The following is a 21,804-nucleotide window of genomic DNA, read 5'->3' on the forward strand; positions in this document are numbered from 1 at the left end:
GGGTACTGTAGGGGAGGGGGGAAAAAAACAACTTTCCTCTACTGGCTTAAATTCAGCGGCTGGATTTGTGATTGAAAGTACAAAATCTCTAGCTTTTTCTTGAGTACATTCCGACTCAGTAGGTCTGAGGTAGGAAATGGAATTTTTAAAAAAAAAATCAGGCAGCCGAAGAGAATCCTATGACCAGAGAGATGAAGGAAAGCACTGAGATAGGTGGTTTTTATCCCCCTTTTGAGATGAAGATATGAAGGTTTTCTAGAGCTACACTACTCAGCATGGTTGTCACTAACCATGGTTGTTAAAGTTAACTACAAGTCATGAAATATTATTCAGTTTCTCCGTCACACTAGCCACATATTTCAAGTAAATCAACAGCCTCATGTGACTAGCAGCTACTGTACTACATAGAGCAGAGGTGGGATATCTTCATCATGGCAATATTGTCTGTTAAATGAGACTGCCCCAGAGATAAAGTAACTTGCCTACAATCATATAACTAATAAGTTATGGAACCAAATTAATGGGTATTTGGATGCACACGTCTCAGAATTTTTGACCACTGTAAGTCCAGCCTCGTTCAGGAGGATCTGCTCAGTGCGGAGACTGAGCCAGCTTTCTCCAGAGATATCTGAAACCCCAGAAGTCTCTCATTTTGGGTGTTGGTTCTGAAACCAAATGAGCCCTCTGAGTGCTTGGTGTAAAACCTCAAATGGTGACATAGCTGGGGGACTGCGGACAGATGACAGCCACTAATAGGATTGCACAATAAGTCAACTTTGCATCCATGGGAGCAGTCCACCTCTGATCTACATTCAGTCAACCACAGAAGTCCATCTTGTCCAAGATAGAATCTCCTTTTAAAATGTTTCCCTTTTGCCAAGTGGAAGTAACAGTTTCTCTTCTCATATCTAGACAGTGCTTCACGTACTCACATGCTTCAATTATAAGTCAGTGATTTGGATTTAGGAAATGATTTGGATTTTATTTTCTTGTTGTAGAAACAATGTTATAACTATTAGCTTAGTTACCATCTGGCCAACAAAAATCTGCAATGATGCAAAGAAATGATGCACCTGAATAGTAATAAGAAAGTAGAAACACAGTTATATATGACTGCCATTTACCACTCTTCTTTTGTGAGATTATACAATGTACATTCTAATATACATTCTTTCTTTAAAATTTACTTATTTCTAATTGAAGGTTAATTGTTTTACAATATCATGCTGGTTTCTGCCATACATCAACACAAATCAGGCATGGTATACAGATATCCCCTCCCTCTTGACCCTCCCTCCCACCTCCCCCCCCTCTGATATACATTCTTGCACAAAAGGCACATATACAATGATTCTTTAGCACATTGCTTATACTAGACAGAGGAAACTAAGTATCAACAGTAGAGGACTGAATAAACCCGTGGTTCTAAACTTCTCCTGCATCAGATTTACTTGGAGGACTTTCCAAAACACAGATTGCTGAGCCCCGCCTCCAGAATTTCTGATTCAGTAGGTCTGGGCTGGTCCTGAAATCTGCATTTCTAACGAGTTTTAAAGTGATGCTGATGAGGCTGGCTTAGGGCCCACACTTCAGGAAGCATCAAATTAAACAACTGGTTCATCCATATAATGGAATACCATGCGCTGTGCTGTGCTTAGTTGCTCAGTCGTGTCTGACTCTTCATGACCCCACGGGCTGTAGCCTGCCTAGCTTCTCTGTTGATGGAATTCTCCAGGCCAGAATACTGGAGTGGATAGCCTTTTCCTTCTCCAGGAGATCTTCCTAACCCAGGGATCGAACCCAGGTCTCCCACATTGCAGGCGGATTCTTTACCATCTGAGCTTCCAGGAAAGCCCATGCACAGGTTTAAAAAAGGAATAAGGAATGAGGACACTTTCTGTGTACTAGTATTGAAAAGTTTTCAGTATATGCTGTTACATGAAAAGCAAGTTTCAAAAAAGTGTATAAATATGCTACACTGCATATTTATAACCTTTGTGTAATAAATTGTTAAAAATAAGAATATATACATACATACATGCGCAGGAAAGATGTATTAGAAACTAGTAAAAGTTGTTGCATTTAAGAGATAGTCAGAAATGGAATGGACAAGAATGAGGTGGGAGGAATATATCTCAAAGTATACCTCTTTTTATTTTGTTTTTGAACTACTTAAATATTGTCATTCATTGTTCAGTTGCTAAGTTATGTCTGACTCTTTGAGACCCCATGGGCTGCAGCACGCCAGGCTTCCTTATCCTTTGCTACCTCCCGGAGTTTGCTCAAACTCATGTCCATTGAGTCAGTGATGCTATCTAACCATCTCATCCTCTACCGCCCCCTTTTTCCTCTTGCCCTTAATCTTTCCCATCTTGAATATTACCTATTTAATTAAACAATTAAAAATAAAATGAATGAAAGATAAAGAAATCATTCAAGGCCAATGATTCCCAATAGGGGCTGGAAGAGCCATTTCACAATTTTTAATGGCATTTCTTCAAATATTTGCTACTAATTATTGAGGGCTTATCATGTACCAGGCACTTTGCCAGGTGTTTCACATGAATTATTCCTTTGATTCTTAGAATTCTATTTCTGAGATGTGCAGGATTCAAAACAACTCAATTTCTACTTTCTCCTGAACTATAAGCATTTCTTCTCTGCTTTAATGTCCACATCTGTAATATAGGTATATAAGTTAATAACATAGGTATATAATTCAATAACATAAAGGGTTTAGGATGCTAACTTATTATTTCCTTAGAGCTAGTATACTTCTTTGAAACATGGCTTTAGCTCTTCCTGTCCACTTCCATCAGCACCTTGCTATCATACATTCTGCACTTAGGAGCGTGGGGTAAACCCTCCTATGGGTCTCTCCAGGCTCAAGGATCTCATTTTGGGAGATATCTAGCTGTACAACAGTAGGGCCCTACACCTCCATATAGTGTCTAAGGTAGTGGAAAGTTTGTAGCTGATAAATTCTCACCATCTCTACTCACTGAAAACCTAAAAACTCTTAAAGGATCCAATCAAATATTCCTCCTTCATGAAGGTAGAAACCATGTTTTTGATGCTTTTCTTTTAATGCTCCTCATTGCCTTATGTCATAGTCATTTGAATATAACTATGGGTGCTCCTTAGCAGCAGCAGCAGCTCCTGGAGAAGGAAATAGCCCCTACTCCGGTATTCTTGGCTGGGAAATCCCATGGACAGAGGAGCATGGTGGGTTGCAGTCCATGGTGTCGCAAGAGTTGGACATAATGTCTAAGCAACAGCAACAGCAACACCTGCCATTTCTTTTTTCTAGGTCGTATACTCCTTGACCTCATGGACTCTTGCTTGACTTTATCAGTTGTTGAATTTGGAAAGGACCTTAAATGTAAAAGGAGCTAATTATTTGTTGGATTGCATTGGAGAGCCAATTGCAAGTGTAAAATGCAATTACTCTTTAGCCTGCTTTGGCATTAGCACCACAACGTCTACCCCCATTTTTTTGAAGTTATTCTGCCTTTCAGATTTTGTTTTCATCTATTGTCTGCCAGCCCCCCATATCATATTATTCTATTAAAAAAAAAATTAGGGGAAAGCACTGTATACTGTAGTATTGATATTTCTATTGTATTGAATACCTATTTCCATGCAAACTGCTTTCAATACTGAATTTTCCTAGATCTTTTAATTAAGAAAAGAATACATTGCAGTGGCTACAAAAATTATTTTAAAATGAAGAGTTTTGAGAAAATGTACAGGGATTCAAACTGAATAACACTAATTTAATGAACTCTTAATGAATCACAAATCTTAGAGTTTTAATTTGATAATGAACTAATTATAGGTGGGGTGAAAATGCAAACAAACCCAATTTACTCTATCCATATATTTTCCAGATCTGTTGAACAGGAGCATAAAAACATTTTCTAAACTGATATAGCTCATTTGATTTAATTCCCACATAGAATTAAAATGTGACTTCATGTTGGGATTTAATCAGCTTTAGAGTGTGGACTGTGTGTGAAGTGTGAATGAGAATTTTTAAACTTTCGGCAGAAGATATGATTGAGTATATAGAAAATCCAAGATAATTTAAAGATAAATTAAGAGTTTAAAAAAGTTCCTGGATATAGGTCAAACATATAAAAGTTGAGCTAGTAATAACCAATTAGAAAATGTAAGAGAAAAAAGATTCTATTCATTAAATAGCAAGAAAAGTCTATTTGAAATTGGGATTTAGAAATAAATCTAACAAAGATGTGCAAAAAACTTTATGAATAAAAGTGACAAAATATTATCAAAGAACATTAAAGAAGACTTTAATAAATGAAGAATTATGCCATGCTAATGAGTGGGAACAGAGCTTCTGCCTAGGATAGTCACAATATGAGGTGTCTAGTCAAGGTCCTGCATCCCAGGAAAGAACAGCTTTCTTGTAGAGATACTAGGGCCTTCCCTGGTGGCTCAGTTGGTAAAGAATCCACCTGCAATGCAGGAGACTTGGGTTCGATCCCCAGTTGGGAAGATCCCGTGGCGAAGAAGATGGCTAGAATACTGGAGTGGACACTCCAGTGAGTACTCCAGTATTAGGCCTAGTAAATCCCATGGACAGAGGAGCCTGGTGGGCTACAGTCCATGGGGTCGCAAAGAATCTGACGCAACTAAACAATAACAACAAATAGAGAAGAGACAAGAGAAACAAGAGAAACTTTGTTGAAGACATTTCAGATATCCTACGGATGATGGGCTTGGTCCATAGCAGTACCTTTTAACCTTGATTTGGTACAAAACAGATTCTTAGTCAGTAGACAAGAAGATCTACCTAATTAGTGCATTTCCCAGGAAGCTGTATGGTATTAGCCAGCAGAGACAGCAGCTTTAATTGAGACGGTGATACCACTTAATTGGAACACCTTAATGAGATTAAGGGGTACTCAGATAAGGTCAACTTGTTTTCCCTGTGCCCAGAGCTTTGCTGGATCTCTGCCTTCTGGCTGGCAACCCCTGCCAATTGGATATAGCTGAGCCAAATGCTTTTACTGTCCTTCATAAATCACTTAAGGGAATATTTTAAATACAGACTCTATGTATTTCAGAGAGTATTCTGAAACACATTGGCATGCAGATTCTACTGATAAATTAAGAACTCATTACACTGAAGCCCTAGATATTTGCTTTGCTTTTAACATGTTGACCCAACAGTTTAATATACATTAAATGAAGTAAATTGATAATTGTGCTGGGACTCAATAATGTATTTCAATTGATTATATCTATATTAGTCAGAGTGTGAGAGAGAGACAGGAGAGATGTTTTAAATAAGAAATTTGACTCACTGCGATTCTGGAGGCTGACAGGTCCCAAGGTCTGAGGTCAGAGAACCAGAGCTGATGGTGGAGCTCCAGTCTGAAAGTCAGCCTTGAGAGCCAGGAAGAGGTGATGTTTCGATGTAAGGCCTGCTGCTACTGCTACTAAGTTGCTTCAGTCGTGTCCAACTCTGTGTGACCCCATAGACGAAAGCCCACCAGGCTCCCCTGTCCTTGGGATTCTCCAGGCAAGAACATGGAGTAGGTTGCCATTTCCTTCTCCAGTGCATGAAAGTGAAACGTGAAAGTGAAGTCGCTCAGTCGTGTCTGACTCTTAGTGACCCCATGGACCGCAGCCTACCAGGCTCCTCCACCTATGGGATTTTCCAGGCAAGAGTACTGGAGTGGGGTGCCGTTGCCTTCTCCGAATGTAAGGCCAGAGGCTGGCAAAGACCAGTGTCCCAGCTCAAGATCGTCAGGCTGGAGGAAATTGCCTCTTACTCAGCCTTTTTGTTCTATTCAGGTCTTTAACTGAATGGATGAGGCCTACTCACATTGGGGAGGACAATGTTCATGACTCAGTTCACTCAGTTTAGTATTTACAAATACCTCATCCAGAAGCACTCTCAAAGGCACCCTCCTGAATGATGTTTGAACATATACCTGGACATCTCACAGCCCACTAAAGCTGACACATAAAATTAACCATAACAACATCTTTTTACCTCAATTTAGGATCGTTACACAACGCTTCATGACAATGTGGTTTTTATTACAAAAGAGTACTTACATTCCTCCATAGTCGAAATGAAATGCTTGAATTCCTCCATAAACATCAGTGTAGTATTAATAGAGAGAAAAACTCTGCTAAAAACATTGACAAAGATTTTTGTAAATTTTCATGTGTGCTATTACTTACTAGTTTTGTGATCATGGGTCGATTAATTTCTTGATCTGAAAATGGGAAAAGGTTGGAAATGACTGTTATGATCCCATCCACCTCTAGAAGTCTGTAACCTTTGATCTTTTCATCAATATATGGAAGTTGAAATATGGTTGACCTTGGCATGTCTGTACTACTGTCCAGATGAACTCAAATCTCTTTTGTTGGGTGAAAGGTAGTCTCAGTTATCTACAGTTTTATGTCATATTTCATCCCTTTGGTAGCTAGTTTAGAACAAGTGAATTACCTGTGAGGCTTGGCCTCCAAGCAGAACTAATTTTATAAGGTTTTACCATGTTTATTAAGCACCATGAGAACTCACTTTATGGAAGAGCAATTCCTATAGAAAAATGGATGATTTAAATAACCTAGGACTAAAAATATATAACCTGGTGCTGTCTCAATAGTACTGTTGGGGTTTTTGGTGGAGTTTTTCTGTGTCTGTTTTTAGAGCATCACATGCAATAGCTTTCAGTTAATTTTTCACTGGTGTACATTACTCAAGAATTTTCAAATTTAGTGATTAACTGATACACTGGCTGGCAATCGTTAGGTTGGCAAAAAAGCAAAATTGGAAGTGTTTGAGCTATCATCAAGAAAATTGTGTTCAGAGGACCCAATGCTTGACTGAATCAAGTGGACAGGAGTCAGAACCATTTTGGCAGTTTTGAAATTCATGTGAGGTTAAGAAAGAGCATGCTAAAATAATTTTCCATAATGAGTACTTGATCTGCCTTGTAAATAGTTTCAAAAAATCATGAATGTTGAAAATGTTGAATAGTTTGCAAAGTTTTCCTGAACTTTCTGAAACTTACCAATGCCACCTTTAATTTTCTAGCAGAGTCCACTCCTTGTTGTTACCTATCTTTTCAGACTAACAAAACGCAAGCATATCTGTGTCTCAGACATAGTTTTCTACCATCTTTTTTTACATTAATGGCATAGATTCTTGAAGATAAGAAGTAAAACCTGTAACAGAAGGCATTTCAGGCAAAAATCATTCTGTCCAGGAAGAAGAAAAATGGAATAAAATAAAAAATAAAGGACATAGTTAGGAAAAAACCCAGAATCTGGATAAGACACCAGAGAACCTTCTGGAAGGGGAATCACTTAGTGATTCCTAAGCTTGTTGCCTGGTTAAAGTCTGGCATGACTTCTTTTAATGTGCATGCTGTGTTTATTTGTATGGTTGAAATCTCAAAGAAAATATTATTTTCAGGATTTGGGAATAATATGAGAGACTCTGATAACATATGTGCATAAAATTAATAACCATAATTAGACTCAAAAAGAGCAAAGGGAATTTTCATTTTTTTGGTTTCTGCATTTTAGTTTTATATTTTCTTCAAGGTTGTTTAATGGGTGAAATATTAGTATTCTTCCTAAATTCATAATTTTATGATGCTTTCTGAAAAAGTTGCTAGGTCAGATTCGCTTAGTAGTCTTTTTCACACTCTTTCCTCTCCTTTTTGTTAAAAAAAAAAAAATAGCCAATCTGCAACTTCCTTAGGGGAGATTAGATAGTTTAGAGAAGTGGCAAAATAAATAAGATTCACTCTCATCAAATGTGTCATGAGGAAATTGGAGGCATGCTGTGAAGTAATGGCAAAATAATCTTGAAAATTTCCAAGCGCTTTTCCCAAATGAAATGGAAGAAAATTTAAAGTTATCGTTCATCTAATTACGGTTAAAAATAAATGTGTGCCAGCCATCAAGACAATATGGTACTGGCACAAAGACAGAAATATAGATCAATGGAACAAAATAGAAAGCCCAGAGATAAATCCACACACCTATGGACACCTTATCTTTGACAATGGAGGTAAGAATATACAATGGATAAAGACAATCTCTTTAACAAGTGGTGCTGGGAAAACTGGTCAACCACTTGTAAAAGAATGAAACTAGAACACTTTCTAACACCATACACAAAAATGACCTCAAAATGTATTAAAGAAATAAACGTAAGACCAGAAACTATAAAACTCCTAGAGGAGAACATACGCAAAACACTCTCCGACATAAATCATAGCAGGATCCTCTATGACCCACCTCCCAGAATATTGGAAATAAAAGCAAAAATAAACAAATGGGATCTAATTAAACTTAAAAGCTTCTGCACAACAAAGGAAACTATAAGCTAGGTGAAAAGACAGCCTTCAGAATGGTAGAAAATAATAGCAAATGAAGCAACTGACAAACAACTAATCTCAAAAATATACAAGCAACTCCTGCAGCTCAATTCCAGAAAAATAAATGACCCAATCAAAAAGTGGGCCAAAGAACTAAACAGACATTTCCCCAAAGAAGACATACAGATGGCTAACAAACACATGAAAAGATGCTCAACATCACTCATTATCAGAGAAATGCAAATCAAAACCACAATGAGGTACCATTTCACGCCAGTCAGAATGGCTGTGATCCAAAAGTCTACAAGTAATAAATGCTGGAGAGGGTGTGGAGAAAAGGGAACCCTCTTACACTGTTAGTGGGAATGCAAACTAGTACTGCCACTATGGAGAACAGTGTGGAGATTCCTTAAAAAACTGGAAATAGAACTGCCTTATGACCCAGCAATCTCACTGCTGGGCATACACACCGAGGAAACCAGAAGGGAAAGAGACACATGTACCTCAATGTTCATCACAGCACTGTTTATAATAGCCAGGACATGGAAGCAACCTAGATGTCCATCAGCAGACGAATGGATAAGAAAGCTGTGGTACATATACACAATGGAGTATTACTCAGCCATTAAAAAGAATACATTTGAATCAGTTCTAATGAGGTGGATGAAACTGGAGCCAATTATACAGAGTGAAGTAAGCCAGAAAGAAAAACACCAATACAGTATACTAACGCATATATATGGAATTTAGAAAAATGGTAACAATAACCCTGTATGCGAGACAGCAAAAGAGACACAGATGTATAGAACAGACTTTTGGACTCCTGTGGGAGAGGGAGAGGGTGGGATGATTTGGGAGAATGGCATTAAAACATGTATAATATCATATAAGAAACGAATAGCCAGTCCAGGTTCGATGCAGGATACTGGGTGCTTGGGGCTGGTGCACTGGGATGACCCAGAGGGATGGTACGGGGAGGGAGGTGGGAGGGAGGTTCAGGATGGGGAACACGTGTACACCCGTGGCGGATTCATGTTGATATGTGGCAAAACCAATACAATATTGTAAAGTAATTAACCTCCAATTAAAATAAATAAATTTATATTAAAAAAAGAATAAATGTGTGCATACAAGTATGGGCATATATTTATTTTTCTAACACTGTGATTGATTTCTTTCTCTAAAAAAGAGGAGACCAGACTTAAGATCCTACAAGTTCTCAAAAACTATTCTCTGGAATAGCTGACTACAGTAGGGTTTTTATTTTCCATAGAGTAAGGTAGTGGGGGATTGTAAGTTTTAAAATGGTAGTGTTAAGGGCTTCCATGGTGGCTCAGATGGTAAAGCATCTGCCTGCAATACAGAAGACCCAGGTTCAATCCCTGAGTTAGAAAGATACCCTGGAGAAGGAAATGGCAGCCCACTCCAGTATTCTTGCCTGAAAAATTCCATGGACAGAGGAACCTGGTGGGCTACAGTCCATGAGGTCGCAAAGAGTCAGACATGACTGAGCGACTTCACTTTCACTTTCCTCCCATAGATAGCCCCTCTCATTTCTCTCATACTAACCTGTTGAAGTGTTGTTCTACTAAGTATACAGTGCACATGGAAACCTTCATTTAGTTCAGTAGATCATTTGTAGAAAATACTGCTTTCACTTCTGCCTCATCAACTGGTGTTGGTGCCTGACCCCTTATCCAGCATCTGTTTATACATGTGGATTCATTGAATGCACTTAATGGGCTAAGCTTTGTGGCCATATTAAAGATATGGTGCCTGCTTTTAGAATACGGATTGGAAAAAAAAAGTGAGAGTCTTTAACAGTCCAAGGGCAAGTATACTCAGAATTGAGAATTTCTATGAGTGTCAGTTTTGGAAATGAGGAAAGTATTCTATTATTTGTTCCTAAGTATATCTGCTTTCTATCCATAGTCCGGGGAGGGTCCTAGCAGGACTCATATGTTTAATATAAGCTCTTGAGAATGCAAATATGTGTTTGTCTTCTGAATAACTGAAGTAAATCACAGAGAACTTAAGTTGGTCTATGTGTCTCATTTCTAACTCAGAGTAGAATTTCTGCCAGGTAGGATACAGGGACCTGCTGGCATCAACGCTGCCCGTGAAGAATTTTTGTATTACAGTCTAAGAAAACCTTCCACTCAAGTTCCAATAATAAATGTGCTTAAAAGATAAAACATCATTTAGTTCCGTTATGGAGAATCCAATTTATCCCAGTTCTCTAAGGCATTTCCTAGAAGAAAGAGAAAGTCCTTGGGCATTATTCTGTGTAATTAGCTTTTTGCACCTTGCATTGTGAATTGGGATTTCTGATTTCTTCCCCCTACAGTGCAAAGTGATGGTGCTTAGAAACCTGAAACTAAAGCAGATGTTACAATTCATTAGTATTTTAAACTTTTATAATCTGAGAAACTCTGGGGCAAATAATAGATTTATTATGCTCTGTTTTATAAATATTAAAAATATTTTATTTTCAGAGGGACTTTTTTCATTCTCCCAAATTAATCTTCACTTGAAACCTCAACAGGTCTTACGAAAGTGTGCCAAAGGCCTAGTTAACCCTTTTCTCATTCCTGAATTTGCCTCAGTTTCCAGGAAACAGCCACCTTGTTCAGGAACTTTTTTTTTTTTAATTTCTGTATTTTTCTGTTTCAAGTAACAATAGAAATGTAATACTGAAAATTGTGATTTGGGAGGGTAATACAGGAAAAACCAAAGGTGAAGTGTTAAGTAAATAAAACTAGATATAAAATGTTATCATCTCAACTATTTAAAAAATAATTGAAAAAAGGTAAGAAGGAGATATAGCAAAAGTAATGTTTGGATTTTCTGTATCTTACTGTAACTCCTGAGCTACTTTTCTCAAAGTAATTGAAACAGGATGGAATATGAATATTTCAGAGAAGATATTTTAATATGCCATAGTTGTTTTGATCCTGGAAATGATGGAGGAACTATGAATAATCCACAAGAAACAATATCTATCAAGGAAGAAAGCTATTGATAAAGGATAGAATTGAGATAAACTACTTCAAGACTAGAATGTTGATAAAGAACCTTCTAGAATGAGAATATATACAAATCTGTCAGGCTCTTCAGACTTCATATAAGTTTTATCTAGGCCTTTGTATATTTCCCATTTCTATAAACTGGTCAAGAAAAACACACAAACCAAGAAAAACTTTTGTTTTTACGTAATTCCCCATATATAATTTCAGGGACAAAACTGATATAAAAGCTTAAACAGAATTAACCTATAAGAGCCAGATTTGAAACAAAAGAATTATGCTATGAGAGTGCAGTTTTTAAAAGTCGCTTTATTCTTTTAAATGAATATATCATTATATGTGGCTGATATAATGAATATATCATTATATATAAGTGGTTGGATAGCATCACTGACTCAATGGATGTGAACTTAGGCAAACTCTGGGAGATAATGAGGGACAGGCAGGCCTGGTGTCCATGGGGTTGCAAAGAGTCGGACACAACTGAGCGACCGAACAGCAACAATCATTATATACATGCTCACAAGATTTACATAGCTTATGTGATACTGTTAACAAACTGGTACATCACACACACAGAACAGCTCAGCAGTCTTCTCACAATGTTAAAAACCACCACCAACAAGAAAACCCTTACAGAAGGACAGGATTTGTTAAGCGTAATCTGTACTGAAGTCATAAGCACTGTCTTTCTCTTCAGTCTTTTTATCCAAGACGAAGATGGTGTAGGCTGCTCAGCTGCTTCAGACTCCTCAGATAGTGCCTTGCGGGCCTCTTCAGGAGGGGACGTGTCTGAGCTTTTTTTTAATCACCTTCCTCGTCAACACTTTCCTGGTCAGTGTTGACATCTTCATAATCCTCCCCCTGCTCCTGCTTCTGCTTTTCTGTTTCAGCAGTTCTTCAGGTATGTCCTTTTCCTCTGTTACTCCATTGACCAGACCCAACAACTGGAAAAGCTTGCTACCGGCTAACCGAGGACCCCTCACGGATTGCATGCTGTGTAAGAGTACGTGTGTGTTTGTGTGTGTGTGCACGCATGCGTGTGTGTGTTCAGTCATATCCAACTCTTTGCAATCCCATGGAGCCCTGCCAGGCTCCTCTGTCCATGGGATTTCCTAGGCAAGAATGCTGGAATGGGTGGCCATTTCCTACTCCAGGTTATCTTCCTGACCCAGGAAGCTTGTGTAAGAATACATATTTTTAATAATAAGTAGTCAAACTGAGAACTGGACCTTACTCCTTTCTTAGGGTACTGGCATAGATTTCATGATTCTGATGCGCTGTAATTTACTTTACTCAAATATTTACTTAGCTATTCTTTCATTCATTCAACAAACATTTACTGAGTGCACAAATAAAAGTATACACTTGGAGGAGAGATGAGCTATATTTAAACAGCTGTAGCAAAAGTGGTGTATTTTGGGGAGAATACAAAAGAAGGTGAGTGTTTCCAGCTGGGGAGAGCCAGGAAGTTTTCTTCTTGGCTTGGGATTCCCACCTGGGCTTGAAGTAAGGGAGAAAGGAGGGGTGAAGGCATGGCCATGTACTGGGGATGAGAAGCGTTAGTTTGAGTAGGAGAGGTGGGAAGTAAAAGAGAGCTGGAGCCAGATCACAGGGCCTTTGGTGCCAGTCTGGGTGATTACTCTTCTAGGCAATGTGGAACTGTTGAAGATTTTTATGAAGGAATTAACATGGTCTTGCAACAACATGTCAAATGAAACTTGTCAAGCCAGGATACAGAGGATTATGGCCTATGACTATGAGGTGTGCCCCTTAAGGCTTTCAAAAGAGTTGCCTGGGAAAATTAAAGGCAAGACTTGGTTCTGAAGGACAGTTCCCTACTTTAATATTTGGGCCTTGACAACTCGTGTCGGGGCTTTCTCTTGAATGGGACCATGGTGGCCAGAGAGGATTCAGCCTCTCCTGTTCTGTTGCATCGACTCTAGACTCATTCTGGCCACTTCCCAGAATCTTGCCTTTGCAATAGGGAGCAAGCTTTGGCTATTTCCTGTAATCCTCCAGGATGTATGTATTAGCAGTGGCATTTCCCCCCGCCCCACTCTGGTTTTGACTTCTTTGTTCCTGTTTTAGAACTAAGAGCTACAAAAGTTTTTTAGTCTGTTTTGTTTTTTGCTGTGCTGGGATCTTGAGATAGGGCAGATTAAGACACTTGTACATTGTTTTTTGCAATATAATAAAGACTTGATTGAAGGTATGGTGGTTGGGATGGGGAAAAGGAGGTGGATTCAAGAAATGTTATGAAAATAGAAGTGACAAGATCTGATGACTGAATATGGGAGCAAGGGAAAAGGAATCAATAATAGTGCTGAGTTTTGAACCTGTATGAATTCAGATGCTTTTAAAAGAGCCAGAAGATACTTTTCTTATTTTTACAAAGTTGAACTGAAGCTAAATGTTGTGGACAGAGCTCTCGTGGAGGTTTCTTTTAACTTCAGTGATGATTACCCTGAAGGGTATTAAGACCAGCCTGGTCAAGTAAATTGCACCAGCCCAAGGCCCAGTACAGGCTGTAATACTTAAGTAGGATTAGAAGAAATATGCCTGTGACCAAAATGCTGGTACAAGAAAATGTGGAAGAAGCCCTTTGTGGTTCTAGTCTTCATATTATTGAGTAACTTCCTTTTAGAGAAATACCTGGCAGTGTGTTTCAAAAACAATTTAGGCAAGAGAATATGATACTAAATTGCAGAGGGTGGAGAGGAAGGTAATACAATATTCAAGAATCTTGAGAACTGTGGAAACAAGCTGGGTTAAGCAGAAATTATTTTATGTGGTGCCTGTGGGCTGATCCACTTATTTGAATGCCCTTATGGTGGTATATTAAATAATAGTAGTAATAGTCAAAATTTATTGAGTATCTAAAGTGTCTGATACTGCTCTAGGTACTTTTTAACCTGCAGAATATCCCACTGAATACTTATAAAGCACTGTGAAAATGAGTGTCTTATAATCCCCATTTTATAAGTGACAAAATTGAGGCTCACACATTTTTCACAGAACTAGAAGAAATAATCCTAAAGTTCATATGGAACCATAAAAGACCCAGAATTGCCAAGGCAATCCCTAGGAAAAAAAGAACAAATCAGGAGGCATAACCCTCCCAGACTTCAGAAAATACTACTAAGCTATAGTAATCAAAACAGTGTGGTTTTAGAATAAAAACAGACAAATGAATCAATGGAGCGGAATAGAGAGTCCAGAAGGAAACCTACACACCTATGGTCAATTAATTTTTGACAAAGGAGGCAAGAATATACTCTAGGGAAAAGACAGTTTCTTCATCAGGTGGTGCTGGGAAAATTGGACTGCTGCATGTAAATCAATGGAGTTAGAACACACCCTCTCACCATTCACAAAAATAAAACTCAAAATGGCTGAAGACTTAAACATAAGACATGACACCATAAAACTACTAGAAGAGAACATGGGCAAAACATTCTCTGACATAAATCGTACTAATGTTTTCTTAGGACGGTCTCCCGCACTGCTCTCAGTTGCTCAGTTGTGTCCTACTCTGCAAGCCCATGGACTATAGCCCACCAGGCTCCTATGTCCATGAATTTCCTAGGCAAGAATACTGGAGTGGGTTGCTAATTCCTTCTCCAGGGGATCTTCTGAACCCAGGGATTGAACCAGTGTCTCTTGAGTCTCCTGCACTGGCAGGCAGATTCTTTACCACTGTGCCACTTGGGAAGCCCCAAAGCAATACAAATAAAAACAAAAATAAACAAATGGGACCTAATCAAAGTTGCAAACCTTTGCACAGCAAAGGAAACCATAAACAAAGCAAAAAGACAACTGACAGAATGGGAGAAAATATTTCAAATGATGCGACTGACAAGTGTTTAATTTCCAAAATATACAAATAGCTCATACAATTCAACAATGAGAAAACAGACAGTCCTACCCCAAAATGGGCAGAAGACCTAAATAAGCATTTCTCTAAAGAAGACATACAGATGGCCAATAGACACATGAAGATACTCAACATTTCTCTAATTATTAGAGAAATGCAAATATCAAAACTACAAACAGGTACCACCTCACACCAGTCAGAATGGCCATGGTTAAACAGTCTACAAATAACAAATGCTTGAGAGGATGTGGAGAGAAAGAGAACCCTCCTATATACTGTTGGTGGGAATATAAGTTAGTGTAGCCACTGTGGGTCCATTGACAGATGAATGGATAAAAATACAGTACGGCTATACGATGGAGTATTACTCAGCCATTAAAAAGAATGAAATAAGGTCATTTGCTGCAAAATGGATGGACCTAGAGATTATCATGCTAGGTGAAATAAATCAGAAAGAGGAAGACAAATAGCATACAATATCACTTGTATGTGAAATCTAAAATAAGACAAGTGAGCCTATTTATGAAACAGAAGCAGAATCACAGACATAGAGTACTGATTGGTGGTTGCCAAGGGGAAGGTGCTTGGGAAAGGGATGGAGTGGGAGGTCGGGGTTAATAGATGTAGGCTTTTATATATGGAATGAATAAACTGTAAGGTCCTACTGTATGGCATAGAGAACTATGTTCAATATCCTATGATAAACCATAATGGAAAAGAATAATAAAAAGAATGTATGCAGCCACGAAATTAAAAGATGCTCCTTGGAAGGAAAGCTATGACAATCCTAGGCAGTGTATTAAAAAACAAAGACATCACTTTGCCGACAAAGGCCCATATAGTCAGAGCTATGGTTTTTCCAGTAGTCATGTACAGAAGTGAGAGTTGGACATAAAGAAGGCTGAGCACCAAAGAATTGATGCTTTCCAGTTGTGGTGATGGAGAGGACTCTTGAGAGTCCCTTGGACAGGAAGGAGATCACACTGGTCAGTCCTAAGTGAAATCAGTCCTGAACATTCACTGAAAGGACTGATGTTGAAGTTGAAGCTCCAATGCTGTGGCCACCTGATGTCAAGAGCCAGCTCATTGGAAAAGACCCTGATGCTGGGAAAGATTGAAGGCAAAAGGTGAAGAAGGTGGCAGAGGATGAGATGGCTAGATAGCATTAGTGACTCAATGGACATGAATTTGAGCAAACTCTGGAAGACAGTGAAGGACTGGGAAGCCTGGCATGCTGCAGTCCATGAGGTTGCAAAAAGTTGGACATGACTTAGTGACTGAACAGCCCAACAACAGTATATGCATAACTGAATCACTTTTCTGTACAGCAGTAATTGACATTGTAAACAAACTATATTTCCATTTTAAAAATTTAGGCTCAGAGTGGGGAACTCAATGTAATACATATACTAATTTGCCTTTTCACTTTGGCTCATTAAGGCTAATGTTTGATTTAGTTGGTTTTAATTCAGGTTGCACTGAGAGCCTCTTACATGCTAGTAAGCGTTCCTGAAACATCTGTGAAGATATAGGTTATGTTTGTCCTGAGCTTTCAGTGAGTAGGATAGTGGTTTTGTAAGCAACAGGGCAGGTCCTAGTTAAAGAGTTAACAGTAGACAACTTGCTTTTGACTTCTTCATTCCTTGGTTCAGCTTAAGGACCTTCCCTGGGTGGTTAGCTTGAGTTCTTCATCAGTTTAATTACTAGGGATTACTGAGCACTTTCTATGTGCCAGATGCAGTGCTGAGCACTTTACTGAGTTATTTCATGTAGTTATGACCACACTGTGAGACTGTTATTCTTGTTTTTAAATCGAAGTGTAGTTGATTTACAATGCTGTATTAGTTTCAGGTGTGCAGTAAAGTGATTCAGTATTTTTGCAGATTATATTCCATTATAGGTTATTATAAGATAATGGGTATAATTCACTCTGCTATACAGTATATCCTTGTTGCTTATCTATTTTACATATAGTGGTTTGTATCTATTAATTCCATACCCCTAATTTGTCATTTCCCTTTCCCTCTCCCCTTTGACAACCACAAGCTTGTGTTTTATATCTATGAGTCTATTTCTGTTTTGCATTTACATTCATCTGTGTTACTTTTTAGATTCCACATATAAGTGGTATCATAGAGTATTTGTCAGCCTGACATTTCACTAAGCATGATATTCTCTAGCTCCAGACGCATTCTTACAAATGGCAATATTTCATGTTTAATGGTTGAGTAATATAACACCTTAATTCATGAGAATGCTACTCTTACTGGCTTCATTTTATATGGGGAAGAAACTGGTGTGAAGTCTTACTACTCGTAAGTAGCAGAGATGCAATTCATCCCTTATCTAACTCCAGAATCCATCCTCCTAACTACAGTGTTATTTTGCCCCAACTCTAGGCTTTTCTCAAATTGTCAAGATCCCTACACCAGGCATTCTTTTATTTGGGTTTAGATCTGCTGAATCTAAAATCTAGATACATTTTGGGAATAGCTTTTAAGTTATTTTCCTTCTAGAATTTGTGATGTTATTAGCTGTTTTGTTCACATGTGGAAACAGTCAATAGGTTAATTACCCTCGAAAGCTGTGATCCTTTTTTATGAGTACTCCCTCCTTGGTCACTGCTGTGTGGATTGCACTATATGCAGAGATTCAAGTTGCAGAAGCGTTTTTCTCCTGTTGGAAGGGAGCAGAGGCATTGTAGCATCTCAGTAGAAACAGAACATCCTTGAGGGAGGTTTGGTGATGTGGCAGGATATCAGGTTTCAAGGTTCTGTAGAACTCATCATACAATGACATCCATCTCCTTTTATTTAAATCCAAGTGCTTGCAAGTGTACAAAAATTCGCATCAGAAATTAACCAGCTGTTCTGCTAGACTAAACAGTGGTTACGTGGACCTAATGGGCAGCTTTTGTTATTCATTTATATGTTTCAGTGAGACATCCTCATTGTGTGAATTCTCAAAGATGCCCCACGCCTATATAAGGAAATTATAGACAAGTAGATAGAATTTTCCTTCTTATGCACTGCATAAAAGCTAATAAAATAATGACCAATTAGATACTTAAAAGCCTGAGCATATGAGAATATTATGCAAATACTGATTAATAGTAATACCATAAACTCACAGAGCAAGGAAAAGCATGCCTGATTGAAATTATAGGAGCTTTTATTTGCATTTCTACAGAACCTATTATTAGTAGGTCTCAAAGCACCTTCAGATCAGATCAGATCAGTCGCTCAGTCGTGTCTGACTCTTTGCAACCCCATGAATCACAGCACACCAGGCCTCCCTGTCCATCACCAACTCAAGTAGTAATTATTAAAGCTCATGAATACAACCAGAAAATGTCATTTTTTTGAGGGAATAAGTGAGAATTCCCCTTTACCTCATATATATTATGAGACCTAAATGTCTGGGCTACATAAGGACTTTCCATATAGAGAGGATGAGTTTGAGCAAGCTCCGGGAGATGGTGAAGGACAGGGAAGTCTAGCGTGCTGCCGTCATGGGGTCACAGAGTTGGACATGACTGAGTGACTGAACAACAGCAACTCATACACTTGTGGGTGTTTGGGGCAGTGATTCCACAGGCATAGAAGTTGGCAAGTGTGGATTCATAGTTCTCATACTGAGTATCTTTATCTACGTGGTTATAACCCTTCATTTAGTTTTGAAATTTTACATGCATAATAGCTCTAAACAAATGTTGCCTGTATGTTTTACTATTTCTCTGTTGACTATAATATCCAATTCGAAAACAAAAACTATGCCAGGTTCCCATGAAAGCCTTTTAAAATATTTTGGAATATTATATCAGATTTACTTCTCTCAAACTAGCATTTCGTTACAGGGACTAACAGCTGGTAAGCACAGTCAGTGGGACCTGTATTTATTTCTGTTCTCAGTGGGAAGTGCTTGAAAGCTTGTGAGGATTTCTCATCTGCTTCAGAATGCTCCTTTGCCCTTCCTCCCCTATTTTTCCTTCTCCTTTCCTGCAGTTTGGTTGCCCAGGTTGGAAAAGCTCAAGAGCATTCCAGTGCCTAACTCTCCCTCTCCCTCCATCTCCAGTCCTCAACCTCCCCCACCCTGGCCCCCGACATGATTAATCTTCAGCTTTATTTTCTTTTGGTGCTGAGAGATCATATTGTAGTTATCAGTCTTAGTTGTCAGACAACTGTACTTCCATGGTTATATTTCACTGTCACGTAGATTCCAAGAAAAGTGTGGACTAGTGAGCACCTTCTTTTATAGTTAGGACACTGGAGCCCAGAGAGAATGAGTGACATCCACGGTCATACAGCTGGTTCACTTCTCTGTCTTCTAGAATTGGGACCAGAATTCAGGTCTCAAGATTCCTAAGCCAAAAGTTTCCCCGTGGTAATTATATAATTCTTTGAATCACAAAAAAACTTTTAGGCCAGAGACATAGGGGCAAAACTAGAAGAAGTAGTTTGTTGATTTTATCCAGGGCTGTGGATCCACAGGACTAGAAGTGGAGCCTCAGGATCTGGGGGGTAAAGAAATGGAGTGATGTGTGTCCAGAGTTGAAATGTTGGAGCCTGGGACTGTGGTATTGCTGTGCAGGAGATGTTGAATGACTTAAAGTAGAGGATAATGAAGAGCAAGGTGAAGGGGAGAACAGGGTGAGGTAGAATGGCCGTTGTAGAAGAACTGGGAGGATGGTTGAGTTTATGGTCATGACAATGGGCTGTTGATATAAAGTGGAGCAAGTTGGTTACTGGATAGATGGTCCTCGGGGACCTTGAAGTCACTCAGGGTGATGCCAGAAGGGAGGAATCGACAAAGGTATCCAAGGTCTCAGGCACTGTGGGAAAATAACAAATCCCTAGAAAGCAGAGGGTGTGGGGAACCTTGAGGGGGTATTTATAGAATTATGGAGATATGTGTCTATTCTCTAACAGATGATAGATTTCTAAATTCTGATTTTCACATTTTTTCAGGGAAAACTGAGGCAGCCATCAAAAACTTCAGTCCCTACTACAGTCGCCAGTACTCTGTGGCTTTCTGCAACCATGTACGCAGTGAAGTAGAGCAGCAAAGAGATTTAACATCACAATTTTTGAAGACCAAGGTAACCCATGGACATTTGGTTTCCATATTTCTCCCACTAAGAATGGTTTATAGCTCATGATGTTTCTGAAATAAACAATAATTGGTGTGACAGCTTAAAAAATCTGTTCTCAAATCATGCTCAAAAAACTATTTGCCCAGAAGTTAGAACATATGATTTCTTGTTGATGGTGAAATCCATATAAAAAAGAAAACAAGCATGATTTCAATTTTATCATCTTTTTCCACACTGATGCTTTGATGTCAGGAAATCTGACTTGCTCTAATGAAGATCAGTACAAAAAAAGTCATAATTTCAATGCCTCATACTTCTGGCATTTTTATTTTGGTCATTGATCAAATGTGATTTTTATCTTCTAAACTGTAGTTTATTCTTTCTCCTTTGCTCCATTATAATAATTATCCACAGTCTAAACAAATATTTATTAATACTATGTGCCAGGCCCTGAGGTTTCCGAGGTGGCGCTAGTGGTAAAGAGCCTGCCTGCCAATGCAGGAGACAAGACACATGGGTTCGGGAAGATGCCCTGGTGGAGGGCATGGCAGCTCACTTCAGTATTTTTGCCTGGAGAATCTCATGGACAGAAGAGCCTGGCAGGCTACAGTCCATAGGGTTGCAAAGAGTCAGACATGACTGAAGCAACTTAGCATGCATGCTTGCTTGCCAGACCCTATCCTAAGTACTGGAGAACAAGACAGATTTTATGCTTTCCTGTTAATATTCAAATAGAAGAAAGACAATAAATAAATAAATGAATATCAGGTGGTATTAGGTAATAAGAAATGCTATCAAGTAAAACAAAGCAGGAGTCATGAATATTTCGGAGAAGCCTTTTGTGGAGATGACATTTGAGCAGAAACTAGAGTGAAATAAAAGAATAGGCTGTGTGAGTATCTGTGGAAAGAGTGCTCCAAGCACATGGAACAAAGTTGCAAAGATTTTGCTGCAGTTAAAAGCACAGCAGGAAGGCTGGTGTCTTGAGAGCCATGTGAGCAAGGGAGGAGAGTTGAAAAAGGAATACAGAGTGACTAATAGAAGCCAGATCATATAGGACCATAGACCACAATAAGGGTTTTTATTTTAAGTGTGATGTAAAGTTATTGGAGGGTATGGAATACAGAGTAACTTATAATTTTAAGTGATCTCTCTGGGTTTTCTCTAGAGAATAGAATACAGGGCGGGACATGAGAGGGAACTGGAAACTGGCAAGAAAGACACTGTAGCAGTCCAAGAGAAGGATGATGGCAAATTGGACTAGGGTGGTGATGGAAGTTGTTGTGAGAAGACTCCAAGTCAGAGCTGACTGAACTTGTGGATGGGTTGGATCTGAGAGAACAGAAGAAGAGAGAAATTAGTGATGACAGCTTTCAGCCTGAGCAAATAAGCAGTTGGACTTGTCTTTTATTCAGGAGAGTCAGAGGTGAATGG

The 21,804-nt window shown here is 38.8% G+C and overlaps 1 protein-coding gene across 1 annotated transcript in view; it reads left to right on the top strand.

Annotated features, from left to right (window-relative positions):
* NIBAN1 (niban apoptosis regulator 1) overlaps positions 1-21,804 on the top strand; it is a 183,889-nt gene that overhangs the window by 56,315 nt on the left and 105,770 nt on the right. Inside the window, exon 2 of the mRNA XM_086343407.1 lies at positions 20,246-20,376. Within this exon, the coding sequence (XP_086199533.1) occupies positions 20,246-20,376 (131 nt within the window). The remainder of the gene's footprint in view (positions 1-20,245; positions 20,377-21,804) is intronic.

Source organism: Bos grunniens, chromosome 16 (assembly GCF_055505025.1).
Source record: "Bos grunniens cultivar Pamir isolate PY7600 chromosome 16, Bosgru_T2T1.0, whole genome shotgun sequence".
NCBI classification, from domain to species: Eukaryota; Metazoa; Chordata; class Mammalia; order Artiodactyla; family Bovidae; genus Bos; species Bos grunniens.